Source organism: Mesocricetus auratus, unplaced genomic scaffold (genome assembly GCF_017639785.1).
Source record: "Mesocricetus auratus isolate SY011 unplaced genomic scaffold, BCM_Maur_2.0 Super-Scaffold_100018, whole genome shotgun sequence".
Lineage (NCBI taxonomy): Eukaryota > Metazoa > Chordata > Mammalia > Rodentia > Cricetidae > Mesocricetus > Mesocricetus auratus.
In genome coordinates this window covers 16671023-16695915 of record NW_024429199.1, presented here as the reverse complement: position 1 = coordinate 16695915, position 24893 = coordinate 16671023, and the positions used below count along the sequence as shown (strand labels likewise).

The following is a 24893-nucleotide window of genomic DNA, read 5'->3' as shown; positions in this document are numbered from 1 at the left end:
CTGCTTCAGTCTGCTGCAGGACCCCTTCTCCAGCCCTGTCCAAGAAGGAGACATCTCTAAGCTGTGAGTCAGTGGGTGAGAGGGTACCACTTGCAAAAGGCTTGGCACTGTGCTTAGGATGAGTCTGCCATTTTCCTATCCTCTAGGACAGGTTCCTACAGCAACTACAAATGCTCCAATTAGACCCTAATTAATTGTAGCTTACTTCTCCACCCGCAGAGTCTTATTCTTGTCAAGAGAGTCAAGTCAGCTGCTCTTGTAATGGATATTTTCATTGAAATAGTAAAAATTTTGGAGACCGCTTTTAATAAGCAAATTACACCACTGCCATGGTTTACTTATTTATTTTGTTGCTATTACTTCTGAGACAAGGTCTTCTTATATAGCCCAGGCTAGCCTGGGACTCCCTCCAAAGCCCAGGCTAACCTCCACTCTTCATCTTCCTGCCTCAGCCCCCTGAATGCAAAGATAACAAGCGTGCGCAGCCACACCTGCTCTGCCCCACGGTTGCCAACACATTCCATCTGATTCTCAAGCAATTAACTTTTGCACAACATCTCTACACTAAGGAAAACACAAAGCACATACTTAACAGTGTTATTGTGGATTACACAGCACCACCATCCACTCAACTTTACCACTGCAGACACTACCAACATTACAAAAGCACCTTGGAAAAAAATGAATCACCCTGGGGTGTGTTCATTTATGACGCTTCACTACACAAAAGACAACGTAACTGCAATATGGGACCTGTGTTGAGCAAAAGATAGAAAGAGAAGATTACTACACATACCTGAACTAATTCTGCCTTTAACTCGTCCTTCTCCTCCTCAGAGAGCATGCTAGAGAAGTCAGCACTGGCTAGTGCATCCTCATCTCTTCCTTGCAGTGGTTCTGTCTCCAACAAGCCTTCAGGCAGAAGGGACAAAACAGAAAGTGAGGATTATACATTTAACCATCTTCCATTTCCGTAACCCTGGAGAACTCCATACACCCATTTACCCTCATGCTAAAAGACAACTAAAAATTCACCAAGAGAACAAAGCCTTCATCCTACATATGTAATGAACTCCAAGAAGACAAATACTGAGAAGCCCAAAACAAAAGAAACAATAAAAAATGTGAACGACGGGCTGGCGAGACGGCTCAGTGGCATGTACTACTCTTATAGAGAGTCTGAATTCAGTCCCCATGCCAGGTAGCTCACAACAACCTGGAATTCTAGCTCCAGGGCATCCCACACTCTTCTTGATAGAGGGGACCAGAACTCACATATACCTATACTTTCCCAACACATACTTACACACATAATTCTGAAAAAAAAGACACCTTAAAATATAAACAGCTGGGCATTGGTGGCCCACACCTTTAATCCCAGGACTTGGGAGGCAGAGGCAGGAGGATCTCTGTGAGTTTAAACCCAGCCTGGTTACAGAGTGTGTTCCAGGAAACACACACACACACGTATATGTGTGTGTGTGTGTGTGTGTTGTGTGTGTATGTGTGTGTGTAAAGTAAACTGTCACAGAATTTACCTGGGTCATACAGATTCACCTTTAACTGCCTCGTGGGTTCAGGAGGCAGAAAATGAAGGGCACGCAGGAAAAGAAACACAGTGTGAGACTTCACATATACCTTCCTTCCCTGAAGGCATCTGCAAGGCCACCTACCTGGTTTTGAAACTCAGAACTGAACAGACAACAACAACAACAAAACCCATTCACCCTCAAAACACATTACCCTATAGTGGGATGCATGCAAACTTATTGCTTAGATGCACTTTCCCTGCAAACAATCAGAGTCCCAAAAGTTATTTTCTATTTTTGATGGGGTAATATGCAGAAGCTGGAACACCCGCACTTAAAGGAAACACAGAAACAAATGGTTCCCCAAAGAGGAAAATGTGGGAAGTACTTAGTACCACAGACTAATCCCATGAGAACTCAATGTATAACTAAAATACTTTCTTAGTTAAGACACATAATCCTTGGAGGGCCCTAGGCCATCTGGTTGACCCACTCACTAGTCTGTGATACCTGGAGGACCCAGAGCATATCCACAAATATGTTCAGGCAATATTTATTTATGACATGGAGGGTTTTAAACATTATGCATGTGGAAATAATAATGTACACATTCATATATGTCTCACAGGACACAACCAGTTCATATGTGTCAACCTCTATCAACCTTCAGGAAGGAAGAGATTTCTCCAACAGGAAACAGAGCAAAACATGTAAGAAAGATTAAGAATATGTCTTAAATACTACCAGAAACAAAGACATAAGAACACATTACTACATAAATGATTAAGGAAAGATCAGTTCCTAGAATATGTAGAATTTCTACAAACCATTTTTAAAATGGGGTCCAGAAATCTTTACTTCCCTTCCTGTCCTCCATTTTATATTCCCCATTCTCATCCCCAGTCCTGTAGAAGAGCCCTTACCAAGGGTCTGTCCTCCCTTGGTCCAAAAAAAATGTTAAGGCTAAAAAAATATCTGGGCACAAAATACCCAAGAAATCTGGGACACTGCGAAAAGACCAAATCTATGGATAATAGGAATAGAGGAGGAGAAGAAACCCAGTTCCAAGTCACAGAAAATATTTTCTGTAAAATTATGGAAGAAAATGTCCCTAACCTTAAGAAAGAGGTGCCCACCAAGGTTTAAAAAACATACTTGAGAAGACAAAATAGACTATACTGAAAGACCACAGAATGGGATGTATGGTTTAGCAACCTTAATTGCAGAAGGGCTGTAAACCCACAAAAGGCCAATTCCAGGCTGCTGACCACCTGTGACGAACCGACCAGGGCATCAGAGATGGGCAAACAAGATTCGTGGGAAACAAGGAGATGATAACCACCATTTACTTAGGGAGAGATGATTAACTCATACCAAGGTCTGAGGAATTTACAACAGGAAGACACCTACTTCCCCTGGCCAGTAGTCACGTATCCCTGATCACAAGATATGGACCACTTCCAAAGGCTTGTGGTTTTTGTCTTTAAAAGCTGATTGTAACTGAACCTCAGGGCCAATCGGTCTAAAAACTGACTGAGAGGCCATCTGCAGATGCCTAATTAAAGCCTCTTGCCTGTTGCATCAATTGGCGTGTGGACTCTTGATTCTTGGGGCGGTGAATCCAGCTTGGGGACCCCTCCTCAATTCGGGGAACCCCAACAATACCAGAGAAAAAATTCCCCATGACACATAATAGCCAACACACCGATGTACAGAACAAAAAAGAATGTTACAATCTGCAAGGGAAAAAGACCAAATAGCATATAAATCAAAGCAGAACTATGATAAAAAGCACTGGACTTCTCAGTAAACAGTCTAAAAGCCAGAAAGAGCTGGACTGATGTTATATAGACTTTAAGAGAACACAGATGCCAAACCAGACTACTGTACCCAGCAAAAATTTAAATATAATAAATGGAGAAAATAAAACATTCCATGATAAAAACCAAATTTAAGCAGTATGCATCTAACCAACTCTACAGAAAGAAAACTTCAACCTGAAAAGGTTAACCACACCCAAGAAAACAGAAATAAACAACTCCAAGAGCAACAAATACAAAGAGGAGGAGGGGAACTCCACACCATAGCAATAAAATAACATCAATGACCTCAATTCCCCCATTAAAAAGGCAGAGATTAACAGACTAGATTAAAAACAGGATCTATTCTTCTGTTGCATCCAAGACACACACCTTAACACCAGGGATAGATATAATCTTAGAGTAAAGTGCTGGAAAAAGATATTCTAAACAAATGGATCTAAGAAACAAGCTGGTATAGCCATTGTAAAAGCTGACAAAATAGACTTCAAACCAAAACTAATTAAAAGAGATAGCAAAGGAACTAAATATTCATCAAAGGAAAAATCCACCAAGAGGACACTGCAATTCTTTTTGTTGGTGGTGGTTTTTGTTTGTTTTCTGTGTTGTTTTGTTTTCAAGACAGGACCTCTCTATGTAACAGGTAGGGAATTACCTTGAACTCATTGGCACAGGAAAACACTTTCTGAACAGAACATCATTAGTACAGGCAGTGATATCAACAACTAATAAATGGAACCTCATGAAACTGAAAAATTTCTACATGACACAGGACACCATCATTTATAGACAGTGGCAGGCTACAACATGGGAAAAGACATTTGCCAACTATACATCTGATAGAAGGCTAATATCCAAAATATATAAAGAACTGAAACAACAAAGTAAAATAAACAAAATAAAAAAAAAACCCTGAACATTAAGAAAGCAAATAATCCAATTAAAGCCTGGGTACAGATCTAGAAGACAAGCACAAATGGCAGAGATGTACTTAAACAAATGTTCAACATCCTTTGAGATTTCATCTTATACCAGTCTCAGTGGCCAGGATCAATAAAACAAATAACAGCGTATGCTAGAGAGGACATGGCGTGATCGGAATAATCATTCATCTATGATGGGACTACAACCTTAAAAAAAATCAGTCATACATACTGTATGCATGTAGTAACATAAATAGAATTGTTTAATAAATTTGAGTCTGAGAGCAGAACTGGAGTATTCTGTTGACCATGTGAGATCTTTGAAATCCAAGTAGACTGTAAAGCACCAATCAAATGGCCACATGCCTGTATTTGCAAGATCAAAAACTAGCATGAAATATTACATTTAACTCACATATGTAAATTGATATAGATCCAGGTAAAGAGTGATCGTGCTGGTGCCATAGTCCCAAGATAATGGCCCAACCTAAAGTAAGTCTAGCTACAAAGGCCATGTCCTTGTCTGCATTTTACACTTCTCTATTAGGGACCTGACCTAATTAATTTATAAACACAGAGATTTATGTCTGACATTTCCAGAGACTGGGAAATCAAACGTCAAGGGGCCCACATCTCTAGAGGGTCCTCTGAAAGTATTGTTCCTTGGGGGAAGGAGGCAGAGCAAGAAAGCATGTGTGAGATAGTGAGGAAACAAGGAGGCTGAGTTCAATATTAAAGGATCCTATTCCTGTGCGAACCCTCTTCACCAATAGCTGTGTGGGAGGACACAACTCTTGTGGCCTCACTTCTCATTCCTATGGGGATTAATACTGGGGATTAGCATCTACTACGTAAACCTCAGGAGATCTATTTGCTACACACCAGTGATTCCCTGTACCTGTTGAAACAGGACCCATCCACGTGTTGGCAGCTATAAATCAAGAAATGAGATCTAGGTTAAAGTGACATCTTTAACATTGTGAGAAAAATCACATACCGGCGTCTCCATATTCTCAAGTGTATCTTTGCAATTGGAAATTCAGTAATGGCCGGGCGGTGGTGGCCCACGCCTTTAATCCCAGCACTCGGGAGGCAGAGGCAGGCGGATCTCTGTGAGTTCGAGGCCGGGCTGGACCGACAGCCTCCAAAACAATAAAAAGAAACCCTCTCTCGTAAAAAAAAAAAAAAAAAAAAAGGAAATTCAGTAATGACTTGTAGCCTTCTGTGAAGTTCTACAGGCAGCCATACATCAAAAGGATCATAAACACTATGATCCTTTTTTGAAGGATCAGTCACACATTGTTTTGGGATCAGTCATACATTGTTAGCAAAGATTAGGGAGTTGCAGATTTCTTTGAAATATAAAATCATCTTTACTATACCAGTGAATTAAATAGGTCCAGCTCTGTAACCAAGCAAGGGGAGAAAGGTGTATTCTATCAGAAAGAGCATGAAATTGTCCCAAGATTTAATAAAAGAAGGAATGCAGTAAGCAGCTTAAATGAAAAATTATCATGTTTTGAATAGTAGATTTAAGACTGTAATATTTATTGCTTAATTATATTTTCTTCATGATATATGAGGTAAAAAATAACTTCAAGATACCTGTTTATTATCAAAGCGATAAAATATTGCGCTAATCTCATTACTGTGGGATTTATGATTATCTTCAAATGCACAAAAAACTCTCATATAAAGTGATGCATAGAAATTAAAGATATAAAATATGTTGATTTATTAGTCCTGTAAACTCTGCATTTTTACTTAACTTATCCCTCAGACTGAAGCATTATTTTTCGTGGACCTCCATCATTCACCTGCTTCTCTTTCAACTGTTAGCCGCTCTTATCTCATCTGTTACTGTATTGTGTTTCCTGTTGCCCTGGCATTCTGGCAGAGGCTTTAAATGCCAGGCGAGGTACAATGGGTGCCTTACATCTTCACATCCTGAATTCAAGGCTTGAAACCTGATGCAGAGCATGCCAAGAGATACTAAAGCTGGTTTTTCTGAAGCTGAGGGCTACTCACTCTGGCCTTTGAGACTGGGGTCAGGGTGGTTCAGGGAGACAGGGTGATATGGGGAATTTCCATACACATATAAGTTGTTAGAAAAAATAAATCAGAACCTTACCTCCTAGAAATCTTCAATAATATCACCACATCTTTCACACATACTATACAATATGCACACTCTCCCTTCACACGCAGATATCAGAATACCTCCCAATTGGCAGTGTCTTAACTGACAGCATTAAAACCTTAGTGTATATAAAATGATAGTCATATTAAAACTTTGACATTTTGGTCTTAAAAATCATACAGTGGAGGGATTTGTTCCAGGACTCCTCGATGTTCCAATGATCTCTGATGACAAAGTATTTTACATAAAACAACTTAGTATTTGCATATAACCAAGGTACTTTCTCCTGATATGTTGATGTCTAAATAGCTTATAAAATAAAACACAATGTAAATGTTACACATCATGTTTTTATACTACATTGTTTAGTGGATAATTAAGGGGACAGTTTTATGTGTTCAATACAGTTAAAATATTTTAAATACAGTTTGTCTTATTTACGCTTCTTGTGCTGTGATGAAACACCATGACCAAGGGGACACACAGAAGGATTCATTTAGACTTATGGTTTTAGAGAGATAAGAGTCGATCAGAACCATGGCAAGCATGCACAGAGACAGAGCGTAAGCTCAGAGCTCACATCTTGGACCCAGGGCTGGAGAGATGGCTCAGCGGTTAAGAGCACTGCCTGCTCTTCCAACAGTCCTGAGTTCAATTCCCTGCCACCACATGATGGTTCACATCTTGAAACCAAGCATGAAGCAGAGACAGCAAACCAGAAATGGTTTGAGTCTTTAGACTCTGAAAGCTAGCCTCCATTGACACACTTCCTCCAACAAAGCCACACCTCCTAAGCCAAACAGTGCCAACAACCTGGGGACCAAGTATTCAAAAGCATGAGCCCCCAGGGAGAATTCCCATTTAAACCACCACACAGTTGGTTGAATCTGTAAGAAACCCACAGACAGAGAGGGCAGACGACATAAATCTACATGTGTATTCTTAAGAATAAAAGCACATCGTTTTGTAATGTGATCTTTTTTTCCACATAACCTTCTCCACTCATTCTTAATCATCTCACTTAGAATCTGACCATATCAAAGGTTCCCAGTTGGTCCTACAATGTATTTAAAGTGGATATTTTCCAATTCAGTCATGAAGTTCACAACGATATATTTGTCTGTATGTGTTTTTAGGCATCTCTTTCTTTGGACCTCTGATGACTCATGGATGAGAACTAACTCAGTTCTTCAGATTTCATCATAATATCTTAATTAATGGTTTATTAAGTGACTATGTAAAAAGGCAACAGACCGCCAGGGGGTGGTGGCACACGCCTTTAATCCCAGCACTCGGGAGGCAGAGGCAGGCAGACCTCTGTGAGTTCAAGGCCGGGCTGGACCGACAGCCTCCAAAACAAAAAAACCAAAAAAAAAAAAAAAAAAAAAAAAAAAAGGCAACAGATCACTGCAGAACAAACTCCTTTTCAACTTTGTACTATAATAGCTTAAACCCATCTTTTCATCTAGAACATAGGGATAATAATGTTATTCATAAGGATACTTTACAAGGGATTACAGTTTTGCCAAATTTCCAGTGTCTGGTATCTGATAATCACTAAGTACATTAGTTCCCCTTTCATTATAATAAGGCAATATTATTTTTATTGGAATCACTATAAAGTTCAGGTGCTATGAGAGTAAAAAATGGTTATTACTTTGACCTTAAGTTACTAAAAAAATTTCTCTATGGAGATAAACTACTAACATATAAATCCCTAAGTAAAACCACTACATGGCAGGCTTAATGAATGAATTCACTAAATGAATGCCCTACACCAGCCATTCTCAACTTTCTTAATACTGTGACCCTCTAGTACAGTTCCTTATGTTGTGGTGACCTCCAACCATAAAATCATTCTCATTGCTACTTCATAACTGCCATTTTGCTACTGCTATGAACCATAATGTAAATATTTGTGTTCTCTGGTAGCACTGTGGGTCATGCCCCACAGGTTGAGAACCACTGCCCTAAACCATCACACTGTGTTCTATCATTTGATTTTTTGAGAGGTACCCTTCATTCATTTATCACTACCCTTCCTGGCCACTGCTTAAAGGACTAGGGAGGACACTGAAGTAGCCTGTGCGATCCATGCTTGGGGTGCTGAACTAAGGCGGAAAGACCAGGAGCACAGTTGACTCTGGTCCCTGGGCCATGGTAGAATGCACATGGAAATCTCCCGCTGAGCTGCCCTGCATCCTGCCCTTTGAACAAAACTTAGGCTTTTCCTCTTTTGGGGTGTACTTACCTTTCCTTGCTGGGAAACCTGTTTGTCTGAATTCTGTATGTGTGACTTTTTTTTTTCTTTATCCTTAAAATAAACTTCATAGCTTTAATTTGGACTCATCTAAATGTCTTTTTATTTTTAAAGCAACACCAAGTTAAAAAGACACAACATCACAGAATCCAGCTAAAAGACAATAATCTTGAACTTTTCATATTTAGCTCTATAATATCAATGCCTAGTCATGACTTCATATTAAATTAATTAAATAGGAGATAGATTGTTACTTCAAACTGGTTTTCCACAAATTCTGAGAAGTCATTTAGTCATTTTCACAGATGTTAAGCTCTTTTCTAGCATAAATGGCCTACTAGACTAAACTACCCAAGAACAACAAATGTCAGTTTCCTTCTTTAGTCTTGCTGGGTCATCCCCCTCCACTTTGAATGGGATCAACAGTCAGTCATCACCCTGTCCCATTGCCCCTAGGGAAGCAACATCCCAGACATTTCAATTTTCAAAGCCAGATGGGACTACAGTTACCAGTCATTGGTCTGTGGTCTCTTCATGAATCCTGAAGGGAGGTCTTACCATCAAGGAGTAGGATTTCAGTAGTGTATCTGGAAACATCTTATTCATGTGTAGTAGAAACCCCAGCATAATGTTTAGAAATAGAATGACCCCCATAAGCTCATATATTTGAATGCGTGGTCCAAAGTTAGTGGAAATGTGAAAAGGATTAGAAGGTGTGGTCTTATTGGAGGAGATATATTATTGGGTTGGGCTTTGAAGTCTCAAAAGCCCACACCATTCCTAATCTGTCTCCATTTCTGACTGTCTTTATCTGTTTCTGTCTGTCCTTATCTATTTCTGTCTCTCTGTCTCTCTGCCTCTAATTTGTGGATTTCAGCTCTAAGCTACTACTCCAGCAACATGCCTACCTGTCGCCATGCTTTCTGCCATGATTGTCATGGACTCACTCCCTGGAACTATACACAAACTCCCAGTTAGCTCTCTTTTATAAGTTAGCTTGGTTATGGTTTCTCTTCACAGCAGTAGGAAAATAACTAAGGTACTTGGGTATCCTGACTAAGCCAAAGAGTTGCAAATACTTTTGCAAACATTTTGATTTGCTTGAGAGACCAACCAGGGATCTTTCGGAGGTGGAGGTTACAGGACAAGTTTCTTGGGAGTTTCCTGAGGGAGGAGTCTGTATTTGGCACCATTTCTATAGCCCACACAAAGGGGGACTTGTCATAAGGAATTGTGTTCTTTCCTTGCTCTGAGACACAGTATGTGGACATTCTCTACACCATATTTGAAGTATTGGTTTATCCTGCCTGGCATTCACAATGGGAACCTCTTGATAGCACAGGCCAAGCAGAACCAAAGGATCAACTTGGGTCATCCTATGGTAAATGGCAACTGATAGTTATGTGTTCAACTTGATGGCAGGAAGCATCCAAGGTTAACCCTAAAGCCCAGGACCTAAAACAAATTTGACACCTTTTCTAAGAAACTAACTAGCTAGACGCAGGTAATATCTGGTTCTCCCAGCCCAAAGTTGTGTATAGGAAATAATAAATAAATCTCTCTGGGCAATGTTATCAGCATGGACCTCCTGATCACACAGGACCTGTACCACCTCAGGTCCTGGATGCTTTCTCCCTCGTGCTATACCTATTTGATTTCATGTCTGGTCCTCCTCTCTGGAATATAAACACCTGAAGAACAGAAACATGTTTTCCCACCCAAGCTCCACAACATATTAGCTTAGCATGGTGATGACTCCTAGAGTGATAGTAGAGGAGGGAATTTTAGCTACCACAATAGCTTCATCCACTGATGGCAAAGTGTCTCTGAATATGGTAGCCCAAAATCCATACCTAGATGCCATATTAAGGTGTGCAAGGGAGACAATAGGTGACTAAAGAATTTCAAAAGATCTCAAAGGTGATCTTCCTATTCCACCAGTCCCTTCTGGGAGCTTCTGGACCCCCTTAGGAGGATAGTTTCCACCATCTTGCATAGGGTGCTAGGCCCCCTTTCTTCTCTTATAAAAACACAGGTGTGCTATTGAAATACACAAAGGAATGCAACCAGGATGCTCTTTGTTGCTCTCCAATGACAACTTGTTGACTTTAAGAAAAGTTAGTGAGGGGTCCTAGCCTGTCAATTGCAAGAAAACAGCACAACAATTTATGTTCTTAAACTTTAGGGGGAGGGTGCTTGAAATATATCTATATCTCAGAACTTAGGTGAAGAATCTTCCCTGGCTGAAACCGCAATGAAAAATTGCATAAAATGACTGGAAGAACTGCTGTTAGAAGCAGCTCAATTGCTTTCAACGGAACAAGGGAAAAGTCTTGTTTTTAACCACACGGTAGGCACCAAGTATGCTCCATATCTCGTCTTCTCCTCCCCAGAGTCACATTAGGAAGCTGGCACAATGACCCACTGACAAACGTTCTGAGAGTTTACTAAGCCTGCAAGCCAACAAGTTGCTCTGGTACAATTCCAAGGCTGCTGCCAGAAGATCCAGAACTCCTGAGTCTGTGACTCATGACTGAATGAGATCATGGGCATTGCATCCAGGTAGGTTTCCTTTGCCACCAAGTCCCATAGAGGGTGATATCAGAAGGACACCATGCACACAGTGGCTTTGAGTTCACTCGAGGAACCCCGAGCTTAGGGAATCTGAACATTTAGCAGGTATTAAGTGAAGCTGCCTGTTCTTTGCTCTGGAGGAAGACATGCTCTGTTACACTGGATGGAAAGTAGGGCTGACTTCTGCTTTCCCAGATGCTATCTCTCTTACCTGACTGTTCCCATCCTTGAAAAGGCAGACCAGGAAAAATAAATGAGCAAACAACAATAAAAATGTCTCTGCTTGCATAATTTGAAGAAATGTGAGGTTTTTTGTTTTGTTTGGAGATTCCTCTTTGATAAATGGTATTTTCTCATCTTCCCAATGAAGAAACAGCAGTTTAAGAAAGTTTGTTGGTTTTCCCAAGTTCATGAAAAGTGGACTTGAGTTTTGAATGAAAAACTCCAGTTCATGGTATTTTCACCTAACCACACCATCTCATGTGGGGACTGGACGGAATAAAATATCTCTTTGTACTAACCAAACCCCCATATCTCTGCCTCAGGGACTGGGCCTTTTAGAATCTCAAGTTCTGGAGCTTTGATAGCTGAGGTCTCCCCACTGGGTAGAGCCCTGGGTGATCTTGTAGCTCCTAAATTTGTCTAAGTCATATTTGTTTAAAAATAATCTAAATACTTACAAAAATCAACCTAACCACCCAGTTGTTGTACAACACTATTTTTAAGATGTGTTACATTTGTTTATGCTGTGAAACATTTGTTTAATGATGCAAAGATGTGCTGCTCTCTTTTATGTTGTATTTGTTTAACTCTGTGAAGCTGTGTTGCTTTACCTGTCTAAAATATCTGTTGGTCTAATAAAGAGCTGAATGGTCAATAGAAAGGCTGGAGAAAGGATAGGTGGAGCTGGCAGGCAAAGAAAATAAATAGGAGAAATATGGGAGAACAAAGAAAAAGGAGCAAGAGAAAATAAGGAGAAGAGGACATCAGGGGCCAGCCACCCAGCTACACAGCAAGTCACCAAGAAAAAAAGAAAGATACACAGAAATAGAGAAAGATAAAAGTCCAGAGGCAAAGATAGATGGGATAATTTAAGATAAGAAAAGCTGGCTAGAAACAAGCCAAGAAAAGGCCAGGCATGCATAACTAAGAATAAGCTTCTGTGTGTTTATTTGGGAGTTAGGTGGTGGGTCCCCCAAAAAAGCCAAAGGAGTAAATCAGCCAACAACATCCAGTGTTCTGGATGCTGGAACTGTGCTGTCCATCATAGCTTCTATCATTTTTAATTTTCATTGTTATGACAGTGACTTAAATTTCATATCCTGCTTGCATCCTTTCCCCATGACTCAACTATACAACACTTAAGTAAATATTTTGAGATGTTGCTTTGAGATATTGCTATCATGTCAAAACTCCGTTCAAGAAACATCCCACTGATGACATCCATAACTTCTAGCCCAAATGTGAAAACTCTTATACATATGGCAGCCGTGAATGATATTCATGCTGCCTGCCTAAGATTTCTCCCACCAAAGCTCCATCCCAGCCAGGCTGTCTGTCATACCCAATGCTCGTCAGTAGTGTTTATCTGTTCCTGAGTGTTTCCTGCCACCATGTCAGTTTTGAAAGCCGTTTTCCACAGTTTCTCTTCCACGAAGTCTACCAAGCTGTCAGTAACACTAGAATAACTACATGTTAAATTACTATAATTATAATCAAACAAGTTTAAGAAGCAAATATTTCAGATACTGCCTAATGTTTACTGTCCTTCTTAAAATATGAAGAATTCATGAGTCACCACTATTAATAATATTACTTGCAAAGCTTTGCTTTCATTACGTGACTAAATCCAGAAAGTATATATCTATAATAATCAGCCTGCAATTATATCAATCAGATGAACAAAGAATTTTGGATTTTATCAATAATTTTGTCTCAAGATCATTCTTAGGCTGCAGAGATCAGATTAAAATTTTAGACTTTGGCTGGTTGGTGGCGGCATATGCCTTTAATACCAGCACTCTGGAGGCAGAGGCAGGAGGATCTCTGTGAGTTTGAGACCAGCTCCAAAGCTACAGAGAAACCCTGCCTCAAAAAAAAAAAAAAACAAAAACAAAAAAAAAACCAAAAAAAGTGACAAACTATTACAGATTGAAATAAGCAAATATATGGGGCTATTTCCTTCAACCTCTCAATATTCCAAAAAGATAAAGGCAAGGACTCTCTTTTGACTGCCAGGGGAAAATCACTGATGCAAAATCCTCCAGTTAACTGTGTACTCTTAACTGTCTGAAAGCCCAAATCAAAAAATTCAAAGGAATACCAAAAGTTATTTAAAAGGCATATGTTCTCAAATTGTTAGTCAAGTGCCACTTGTAGCTAAAAAGTAGCCAATATACTTAAAGCCAATGGACTTAAAACAGTAAAAGTTCTCTGGACACCCATTAACCTAAACTATCAATCTCTGTGGTCAAAATGTGGCCAGGAATAAGAAACTCTTGAGATCCTGGACTGGCCTCATTTGCAGAAGGCTTCCTGGTCTCCATGCCCAGATTATGTCTGTAGGGTGCTCAGGAAACCAGTGAAACTGCTGAGAATTTGAGGTGTTAGCTAGGACCTGCTCACCACGCGATACAAAAACACTCTCCAGGCCCACGAGAGTGGCTTGCCTCAGCTTATCATCTCACTGGAGTAAGGACAGAACATGTCACTATATTAAGACACGGATTTCATTGTTCTGTAAGAACTTCAGGCCCTCAAGGTCAGGAGTCCCAGGTTATCTCCACATTAGAGAGAATCCATATTCTGTTCCAAGCTGTCATCTGTGTCCACCTAGGCTCAGAAATTTTAGCTCACAAGTTGAAAACTATTTCATTCTCTCTCTCCCTCTCTCCTTAACGCCCCCCTCCATCCCTCCTTCCCACCCTCACCTCTCCCTCATTTGATGATGGTGGGTATCACACCTAGGGCTTCATGTATGCAATCACTCTACCCGCTGATCACACTCCACCTACTTCATATTCTCAAATAAAACAAATCTTAAATACCCTCTTCCTTGTAAAACCCAGATGATTAGGATAAACGAACCTGGAGGTTAATCTGAAGGCATACACACAAGAGGAGATGAGCGTGTGGGTGGCAACGTATGCTAACAAATCTCCTTAGGGAGTCATCTGTCTAGCTGACTAAATAACACAGGATAAATTCTGCATGTTTCACTTACAACAAAGCATGCATCACATACATTGAAATGAAGAGCCAAACAGAGAACCAAAGTTATCTGACAAGAGTTGTGGACAGTAAACAGAACTGGATGATTTCACGGTATTCGGACATATAATATTTGTATTTTGATTGCATAACTCATTGTATTTTTTCCCTTTTTAGACTATGAACTGCCTTATTCTTTGTAGCTCCCTATCTTGCTCATAGTAGGTACTCAACAATTATTTATAGAATACCTAAATCAGCCATCATGGATTTGCAAATGTACTTTCAAATGCATATAAAACTCAGCAGGGGTGTTGATGTCTAGCCTCTGTGATTTTATGATGAAATAACCAAGGCTGAGATCCAACAAGATGATCATTGACAAGGATGACAGTAAGTCAGGCAGTGCCCATCAGACTATCAGCTCTGTTGTCATCATCCCTCTTCCTCTTTGAGCATCTTGCCCCCCCCAAGGTTACATGATGCCAGAGGCTAGTATTCATTCTACCAACATTCCACTCAAGTGTGTGTCTTCATTTTCCTCTATAAAACAAACACCAAACACCCTCACCCTTGGGAAAGCTCCAGGTCAGTAAGAAGAGAAACATTAAACTGAGTAAGGTTGCCCACGACATGATGGATGGCCCTGGAATCTTAGTTTCATTAAGTGACAGAAGACAGCCGCAGCAAGGTCTTATCCAATAGCCTGACAAGTTGAATCGTGGTTATTTGTCTGGGACCATTTGCATTAGAATCATTGCATATCTCAGGAGAGAGGTGTGTCAGGTTTTCAAACCTCACTTGTTATTTATGTTTTTGACAATATATCAGTTTCTTTTAAAAAGTTTTACTTGACCATGAATACTGTTGACATCAAAAAAACAAAACTGTTTTACAATGAGGTCAAGGGAACAAGTATAGAGGAATCAAGTTTTCAAAGAACAAAAGAAAAGGCAGAACAGAGGATCTTAAGTTTCTTACAGAGAGCTGGTGATGTGTTCTTCCAGGAACTGCCTCTGAGCTTCACTCTGCTGGGGCTGACTTGACTGAATCAGTTGAGCTCTTAAACCCCAGCTTTTATTCCTGACATGAGGTCACATGACCTTGTCTGGTGATGTTAGTGTTTCCACAACCACATTCACAACCAGGAAGACACAGTGAGTCAGTCAGTTTTCTTTAAAAGGTGTTATAATATATTTATCAAAAAACCCCAGCTTCTCTAATCTCCCACATTTCAAAAAGAAGATTAAGGCATTTCAGATATTTTTGTTGTTTTAAAGGATTATTTGCTAGTCTTGAAAGACATCATTTGACACATGTAAAAATAGAAGCACACTGGATAAAAACTAAGAGTGAGACAAAAACAACCCCCAGTTCAAGTCTTAAAAACACAACAGCCACAAGTTGATGACTAAAAATGTAAATACATAACTACAGAAAAAAATATTTAATGTTCCTGATGGATAGACTCTAAGGACTTCCTTCTGAATGAACCCTCCCATTGTCTGGGGAAATGCATAAACTACTGCAGGAATGCATACCCAGAACAGATGAACCAGGGAAGCCTTACATCATCTTCCTCCTCTCTGCATTCAACCCTCATTTCACAGCACCCACCCTCCATAGTCAGAATCACCTCTTGGGGCTGGAAAAGTGACTCTGAGGCTAAAAGGGCTTGTTCTGCAAGCATGAGGGCCTAAGTTCAAATCTCTAGCACCCATGTGAAAATTTGAGTTTGGCTGCATCAGTGCATGCTCACCAGCACTCACACATATGCATATACCACACACACACATACACACACACACCTCCCCTGACACACACCTTTCTCTCACACATATGCATATACCACATACACACGCACTCACACACACTCACACTCACACACACACACACACACCTCCCCTGACACATACCTTTCTCTCACACATATGCATATACCACACACACACACACACACACACACACACACACACACACACACCTCCCCTGACACATATCTTTCTCTTCATACAGCAAATCATCCCTTGTCGAAGCTGGAAAGAGAAGTCAAGCCTGAAGAAAGATAAACCTCTGAATTCAACAACTAGCTTGCAATTTTACCACAAGCAAAGACCTTATTTATATTCCAAAAATCTCCAGAGTAATAAATTCTTTGGAATTCAAACTCACTAGTAAAAATTAGCATCTATTTTGTTTTGTTTTGTTTTTAAATCCTTTCTTGTCTTCCCACCTTTGTCCTTTTCAAACCACCAAAAGTAGACTTCAGAATTGGTTTTCCTAGTCACAAATTTACTGATGTGGATTTTCCCAAGATACCCCACCTATAGTCATGGGCTCTGAGTATTTTTTATGTCCTACACTCCCTGAGGGAATGAGGCAGAGACAAGCCTCTTCAGGACAGGCTACATTCCATTCTAGGTCATTCCTTGAATGTTCACTCGCCTTTTTAATTGAGGGGTCAACCTAGCTCAGGAAAAACAATAACATCATTCCCTTAGCAATGGAAGACATCCCATGTAAACATGAAGCAAGATAAAAATGCAACTTTGGATTGAAGATGTGGCTCAGTGGTTAAGGGCACTGACTGCTCTTGCAGAGAACCAGGGTTCAATTCCCAATCACCCACATGGCAGCTCACAACTCTCTATAACTCCAGTTACAGGGGACTTGACATCCATGGCAAAACACCAATGCATATAAAATAAAAATAAATGAATTTTTTAAAATGCATCTTTCTTCCAAGATCTCGTTAAAGACAGGAATAGGTAGTGAGAAAGACCTTCTCTGATGGACCAGGCCTCTTAAAACTCCCTGGTTCCTAAGCAACGATGAGGGCAGGGCAAGGGTTAGAAAGCATAGCAAACCAGGTAGCAACACTCAGAGTCCTGAAGCTCCGAATTGGTCAGAGTACAAATAGCCATCTTCTAGCTCAGCAAATCAGTTCTGAACATCACCTTTCTCTAGATTCTGCAATGATGGCTGCTATTGAGTGCATCCTAGTAAAATCGCCTTTACTCATGAAATCTGCTCAGGAAAACAAATGTGAAGGGACATAAGAACACATGTTTCTGAACTGTGAAATGTTTTGCAAGAATAAAATGTACAAGAATTAGAAAATTTTAAGACAAGCCTTAGATATGAAAATGCAATGGATATATGAAGTATGAAAAGACACCCAACCTCATTGAGAGTTAATGTCAAAAGGTATGCAAATTTCCATCTAAGCCACTGTCAAACTTCATATGCAGGACAACATGTTGTGTTGCAAAGCTGGGGAAGCAATGGGACCTCTGGACATCATTGGCTTGTGATCTATGACAGGCTTGGGCAGCCTTTGACCTACCGTTCCTGCTTTTGAAAATGAATCTGTAAGAAAAAAAGGGTTAGACCTAATGAGATATGTGTAAAATATTAAAGCATTGCTGGTAATAGTGTGAGCTACAAAAATTAAACCAAGCACAGTATAACTGTATTGTTTATTATTTTTTCAGCTATTAATTAAAAACAATGTATTGGCCATAAGAGATGCAAAAGGCAGTTACTGAGTTGTGTTTGCATATGACCCATTTCAAGGAGGAGTGAAACACCTTTGATGTGTAAACATGACTCTCCATAATTACCGATCTGCATTAAAACTTGAGGAAGGTTAGAAAAAATGTGCAGTAAATAAATCTTGGCAACAACAGAAGGTGACATTGAGAGGAAGAAGAAAACTACCATTTATGAATGCTTTACCTGACAGGTTACAATAAGCACACAATTATTAACTTTTGTTTGTATTTTAAATGAAAGTTTTAATATAAATGAATAAATGAGAAGAGATTTTAGGTGACAGTTTCAGAACTAGATATGAGATACTGTAGTCAATTATAATGATAGATGGTGCTTAAATTCTGGCTGCTTGATTTTTTTTTTACGTATCCAACCAATGAGACCTTTAGTTTGGTCTCATGATTACTGTAAAAGGGAGTCTTTCTGAACTGTTAACAGAAAATTATTCTCACAGCACTGTAGCAAATGCAGCATTTCCATTCATCACAACCAATGACTTAGTATTGTTCCTTTTCAGTGGAATCAAAGTACATGTGAGCTCACAACAACACCAATGTGGTATGATTATAGCCAACAATATTTACTGAGGCATTTATTGAAGACTGATAACAATAAAAATGTGAAATATGCTAATCATTCAAATGAGATTACATATATATAGGACAATAAATCCATTCATCATAAAATATCAAATTCCAGAAAAACAAGAGATAATAACACAAAGTTCAAAATACCATGTGTATTTAAAATATTTATATCAAATATAACATATATTTCTTCTACATAAAAAAGACTATAAGAAGAAAATTCACAATAAATATTAGTGGGAAGTGAAACTATGAGTGAGCTTTTCATTACTTCCAACTACTTTCTTATATTTTTCATACTGTCTAAATAAATATGGATTAAGTAAAACCAGATCTTTCTGGAACTGGTACCCTGGGGCTCTCAGTCCTGCTCTCTCACCTAGTAACCATCTGGTCTGTAAAACCCCAGTAGGACTCCAATGCATTTCCCTGAGAGTAAACAAAAACACAGATTTCTCTGCAGCATTTGAGCCAGGAGTGGCTCTGCTCTGGTCCTTGAGGCCATTCACCACCAAGAACCCCTGCCTGCCACAAAACTCCATCATTCAGCCACCTTCTCCTCCCACGCAGCAGCTCATACCCTTTCTTCTGTGTGTGTGTGTGTGTGTGTGTGTGTGTGTGTTTAATTTCTCTTTGTAAGCTCGATCGAAACGTTTCCAGACTGCAACTCCTTCTCTCCTAAGAAATGCTCCCCTCAAATGCCCTACTATTTATTCCAGTTCTTATCACATGATTAGTGGTGACCAGGAATTTCCCATAGACTCTGCCAGAGGAGAGGCATAGATAGCCTAAATCATCTCCCAGAGCTAGAGCATACCTGAGGTGTTAAAAAGTTTTTGAGACCTGAAAACATATACATACAAATAAGACTGTACAGCATCAACAGGTTGTACTTACGTTTTTAGAAATATGGATATGTATGTTTACATACACATATACATACACGCATATATGTTGTTACATACATACATGTAACAACAATTAAAGAAAAAAGAGGCCACAAATTTGGAAGAGAGAAGGGTGAAGAGAGAAGGGAAGTGGTTTGGAGAGGAATAAGAAGGCAGAATGATGTAATTATATTATAATCTCAAAAGTATACATAAAAAGTATTTGGTGGATAGTCAATGACAGCTGAATAAAAATAAAGGACAATATTAATACTGTGAAATCATTTAGATTTACTATAGTCTCCACCCCCAAATGATTATATAAAGAATAAAAACAAGAAGGCACAGTTCCTCATGAATGGGACAGTCCTAGAAGCCTAAGCAAGAGAAGTTTCAAGATTCAGCATCAGAATCAAAGGTCATCTTCCCCCATGAGGGGTCAGTCAAGGGGCCATGGTTTTAAAGGGTGGATGAGAAGCCATTGGAACTCTTTGCTGTCTGGTCTGCCCCAAGCTCCTAGACACAAACCCTTCACACACACATGCACACACACACACACACACACACACACACACACCAAGCTCCTAGACACAAACCCTTCACACACACACACACACACACACACACACCAAGCTCCTAGACACAAACCCTTCACACACACATGCACACGCACGCACACACACACACAGAGAGAGAGAGAGAGAGAGAGAGAGAGAGAGAGAGAGAGAGAGAGAGAGAGAGAGAGAAATAAATGACTATGAAGGAACATTTAAAAATGAGGACATGTTGAATTATTGAGAACAGTGTCTATCATTTGTCTCTAGTTTCTGAAAACACTTTCTGCTTTGCAAATGGGGGTTTTGTCAAAGAAAACACATCACTGAATCTATTGTTATTGCGACTGCTGTCGATTTTCAGTGTATTCTTAACTGACTGAATTCTGAAGCACCATTTAAAGAAAGAAGCTCAAACTTTCTTCAGAATTTATTCATGGAATTTATGACAGACAAAACACAGAAGCAGGAAGAAGCCTAAGTCCTCTTGCAAAGTCCATGCCAGACGGCAAACACAACTAAACAATAGGAGTCTGAAATGATAAATGAAAGCAGGGCTTTATACTCAGTGCTACGAACACGCATGCTCTCCTACAAGGGCACTACCTCAGAAGAGGAGGAGTCTAGAAACTGTGAAATGTGCCACAATCACAGGTCCTTCCCTGGGTCCTGGGACCTAGCTAGGGCAGTGAGGTAGCAATTACTCCAGAAAACATTATCCAAGTTAATGGAGATTTGTAGAAACACAACAAAAGCAAAGCCTGAAAGAGTAGTCTCAGAACCAAAGGCACTTTATACCTTTTATTCCCCCTTTAAATTTTTTGTAACTCTTTTAATTTTGTTCTTTGACAATTTCACACATGTATATAGTGCATTCTTATTACTGTCACCCTACCCCATTTTATTACCAATCCCCCCATCCTATAAATCCTTTGTCTTTTTATTCTGTTTTGTGACTTGCTGAATTTAAGCAGGGCCATCCATGTGACCATGGGTATAGAACCATTTTTCGGAGCCTAATAGTTTAGCATCAGTTTCTTAACTAAAGACAGTATCTGTCTGTCTCCCAGAATTGATCAGTAGCCAATAGTTCAGAGGGAAAGGGCAGGGACCTGTGAGTTCCTCCCCATCCGTGACTGAGAAACTATTGATAGGCTCAGTCTTCTGCAGCCAGACAGCAACTGCTGTGGGATCATGGCCGCATTGGCCACGCCCAGAAGCTTCTTAGGGTTCTAATATTCCTTCCCACCCCTCTTTCTGCTATGTTTCTGAAACTTAGAGGAGGTGGCTTGAATGATGTGTCTAGGAATGAGCACTCAGTCATTACCCTTCTTAGCACATCTGTGGCCACAAACGTCTGTATGGACATTTGTGGAAGTGCTCAGTTCTGGCATATTTTACTTGAACATTTCAGGCATTCTAAACATAGTATTTTTAATGACATTTTATTTTGCTTGAAGTGAGTCTCTTTGCACATAGAATTTAATGTGTGACCCTTTTTTTGGTCCTATGTCTCACAAAAATGTAATGATTTCATAGGTCATATCAACCTAACAAAATATTTTTAGGCTGTGCTATGTGTAAAATTAAAATAAACATAACCTAGCCTTTGACCCTTTAGTTTATACTTAATTATCTAGTTAAATAGCTAGAATTCTTGTCTAAATTTAAACTGAACAAACAAGAACATGAAAAATAATGATTTAAAAACATTTTTTCTTTGGGTATCAAAGAAATATCTATATTCCTTTTTTTTTTTCATTTTTCAAGACAGGGTTTCTCTATGTAGTCCTGGCTGTCCTGAAACTCACTCTGTTGAACCCACAGAGATCCACCTGCCTTTGCCTCCCGAGTGCTGCAATCAAAGGCCTGCACCACCACTGCCCGATTTGAGACGTCCATATTTCAAGGATACTATTTCCTCTGCTCAGAATGAGGTTCTAGCCTCTCAGAGTGTGTGTAGATTCCACAGAGACTCACTTTGTCTCTTTCAGTGCCACCAGAGATCCTTGATGAGAGGATGAGATACGTTCTAAGTTCTGAGGGACAGCAGCTAAGTTCACACCCCTTTCATCTAGAACTACAGTCTGCGGTTTGCAGCCTCAGCATCATTGACGTTTTTATTGTAGAATTTTTTCTTGCAGGGACTGTACTGTTCACTCACTGTAAGGTGTTCACCAACATATCTGGTCTCTGCCAACCTCATGTCAGAGGAACAATGAAAACAGAGAGAGTGGTGATATGGCTCAATGGGTAAACCCCTACTGTGTAATCATGAAGACCTAGATTTGGATCTCGGCACACATGTAAAAAGCCAGAGTTAGTGATGTCCCCATAATCACAGCACTGGGAAGTGTGGATGGGAGGATCTCTAAGGCTCACTGGCTAAACAGTCTAGCTGATTGGCAAGCTCCAGGTTCAATGAGAGGCCTTATCTAAGAAAATAAGGAAGAGGGCAATACAGGAAGACACCTAATGCCAACCTCTGGCCTGTACACATGAATGAATGGGCAAACATACCCATGCATACATGTGTACACACATGCATATCACACACACACACACACACAGAGAGAGAAAGAGAGAGAGAGATTGAGAGAGAGAGATTGAGAGAGAGAGAGAGAGAGATCTCAGGGAAGAGGAGGGTTGGATGTTCTCAGATATGGCTAAAAGAGATGTCACTTACTTGTATTCAGTATCAGACACTGTGTCAAGTATGTTTTATTTCATATGGGTAGTTACCACTATTCTCAGTTTGTAGATAAAAGAAATGAAAACTGAGTTCTGCTTTTGCTACATTCAGGTGACCCGACCTCCCTGGCTTTAGGCCACATGTTTCCCTTACACTATACATCCTATTTGAGTGTGAGGATGGCAAAGGTAATAATTACATCCAGTGTATAGAGTGGAAAATGAAGGAACGGAGCTTCTTGACTGTTCTGCCTCCAGTAAGGAGCTGAAAACCACTTGTCAACAGCAGTCACTAAAGTCACTGGTGAAAACAGTAAGCCCAGAGGATTCAAATGACCTGAAAATATTGAAATGCCTGTAAGGACCTTTGCAAAGTATTATGAATGCCTGGAAACCAACTAAAGACCTTTGTCTCCAAAAATAGGTGAGCCAAAGTCTTGTTCTCTCTGAGAGCAAAGCAGCAGTCAAGGTCACACATAGTTTGGGTAGAGAGCTTGGTCTTGTTGGTCTTGGCATGAAGTTTGACACACAATCCACTTTCTGTGAGAGCTTTGATTGTATTAACCTTTCAAATCTTGGCCTCAGGAGCCAAGGGCTCACTCAGAGGCTCCAGAGCTAATCCGTTCAGTGGCTTGCTCAATGCATGTGATCTGAAACTGAGGTAAATATCCAGCCCCATCCAAATCCTGTAACAATAAATCCAGTTAACCATGTAGTGTGAGGCATCTTGTACCCCCTACTCTCTTACATTTTTCTCTCTCTGGAGATATCAGAAATTCTATTTCAGCCACATGCCTAATAGAGTCTCAAAACTGAAAGAGTAAATGCTAATTGCCAAGATTTGGTGGACTTTGTGTTCCCTTTGTCTCTAATCACCATTTTCTTAGTCATGCATACTCTCCATAGTTCTTGCCATCAGCTGTACCTGAACTTTTAGACGAACGTGAATATCCAGATAAATGATTACTATCTTTTGGGGGAATCACTTTGTTGAAAGTTGTCATTGACAAGGGGCCCTTGTTTATAAAACACGGGCTAACCTTAAGAAATTATTAAATTATATGTTATTTTATGTATTGATCAACACCCCCTACTATATTTTACCTTAGAGAGGAAAATGAGTCTGACTTTAAAAACTCCGTTTACTTGTTCTGCCTCTTACGGGTTCTGCACCTATACTTTCTAAGAATTTACTTCCAGATGCAGCAGGCAAGAAGGAAGGGGTGTCTCTTTATGTGGAGGGAAAGATTGTCTAATGTTCTTTTTGGGAGAAAAGCAAGGCAGCAATAAAAATCAGCTGCAGGGGAAAAGGGTGGGGTGGGGAGAAAGAGAAAAGAGAGTGACATTCTTACACTTTGGGGTTTGTGAACTCACTTCAATCCCACTTCATTTTCAGTTGGGTAGCATGGAAGATGTGTGTTCTAAGAGAATGGACACCTGGATGAAATGGTTTAACGGCTGGGCAGCCCGAGTTATAGGATGGAGGAAGATCTTTTTCTGGAAAGAGGATGCAGCTGCCAAGTCCGAGGAAGGCTTACTTTAAAGGGAAAGGCCCAGCTCTTTTCTCATCAAGAAATGAGAAAGGCACACTAAAATCCCAGCAAGAATGAGTATGCAGTTGTTTGGGGAAACATTTCCAGACTATACATTAAACACAGCTCTGTGTGGCACAGACAGATTGAGGAGATCTTTTTCTGCTGCCAGTGAGAGATGTCACGTTCGTGTGAGGCTCAGGCGTGGTCAATTTTTCTGAGAAGTATTTCTTTTCCTTGGGTGTCTCTTCCTGCTAAGCACTTTAGGATGCAGCTAAAAGGTGGGGGTGCGAAGGCTGCACCTGACACTGACTAGCTAAGGGTTCTGAGCATGGTTCTGACTGACTCTCACCTCTGTGCTTTACGTATCAAATTATCTGACACGATGTCACAGCTCTAAGTCTGCTTTGGGTACCATGGTGATGAGGGAAGTGTAGAGCCTAAGAATAGGCTGGTATCAACGATAGAAGTGCAGGGAAAAGGGAAGTTCTCTTTCCAGGCAAATCTGTTGTACATTTTAACGGAATCAGATAAATACTGAAGTGTATATGATGGGGAAAACAAGCACCTATTTCAGTTTGTTAAATATCAGGCACTTTTTTAAAAAGCCAGAACACAAAACAATTCCTTG

The 24893-nt window shown here is 40.0% G+C and overlaps 1 protein-coding gene across 7 annotated transcripts in view; it reads right to left on the bottom strand.

Annotated features, from left to right (window-relative positions):
- Nucleotides 1–24893, bottom strand: part of Tpd52l1 (TPD52 like 1) — a 113631-nt gene that overhangs the window by 45541 nt on the left and 43197 nt on the right. For all 7 annotated transcript variants that reach the window (XM_040728222.1, XM_040728228.1, XM_040728223.1 and 4 more), the window contains exon 2: nucleotides 797–912. In XM_040728222.1, the coding sequence (XP_040584156.1) occupies nucleotides 797–912 (116 nt within the window). The remainder of the gene's footprint in view (nucleotides 1–796; nucleotides 913–24893) is intronic.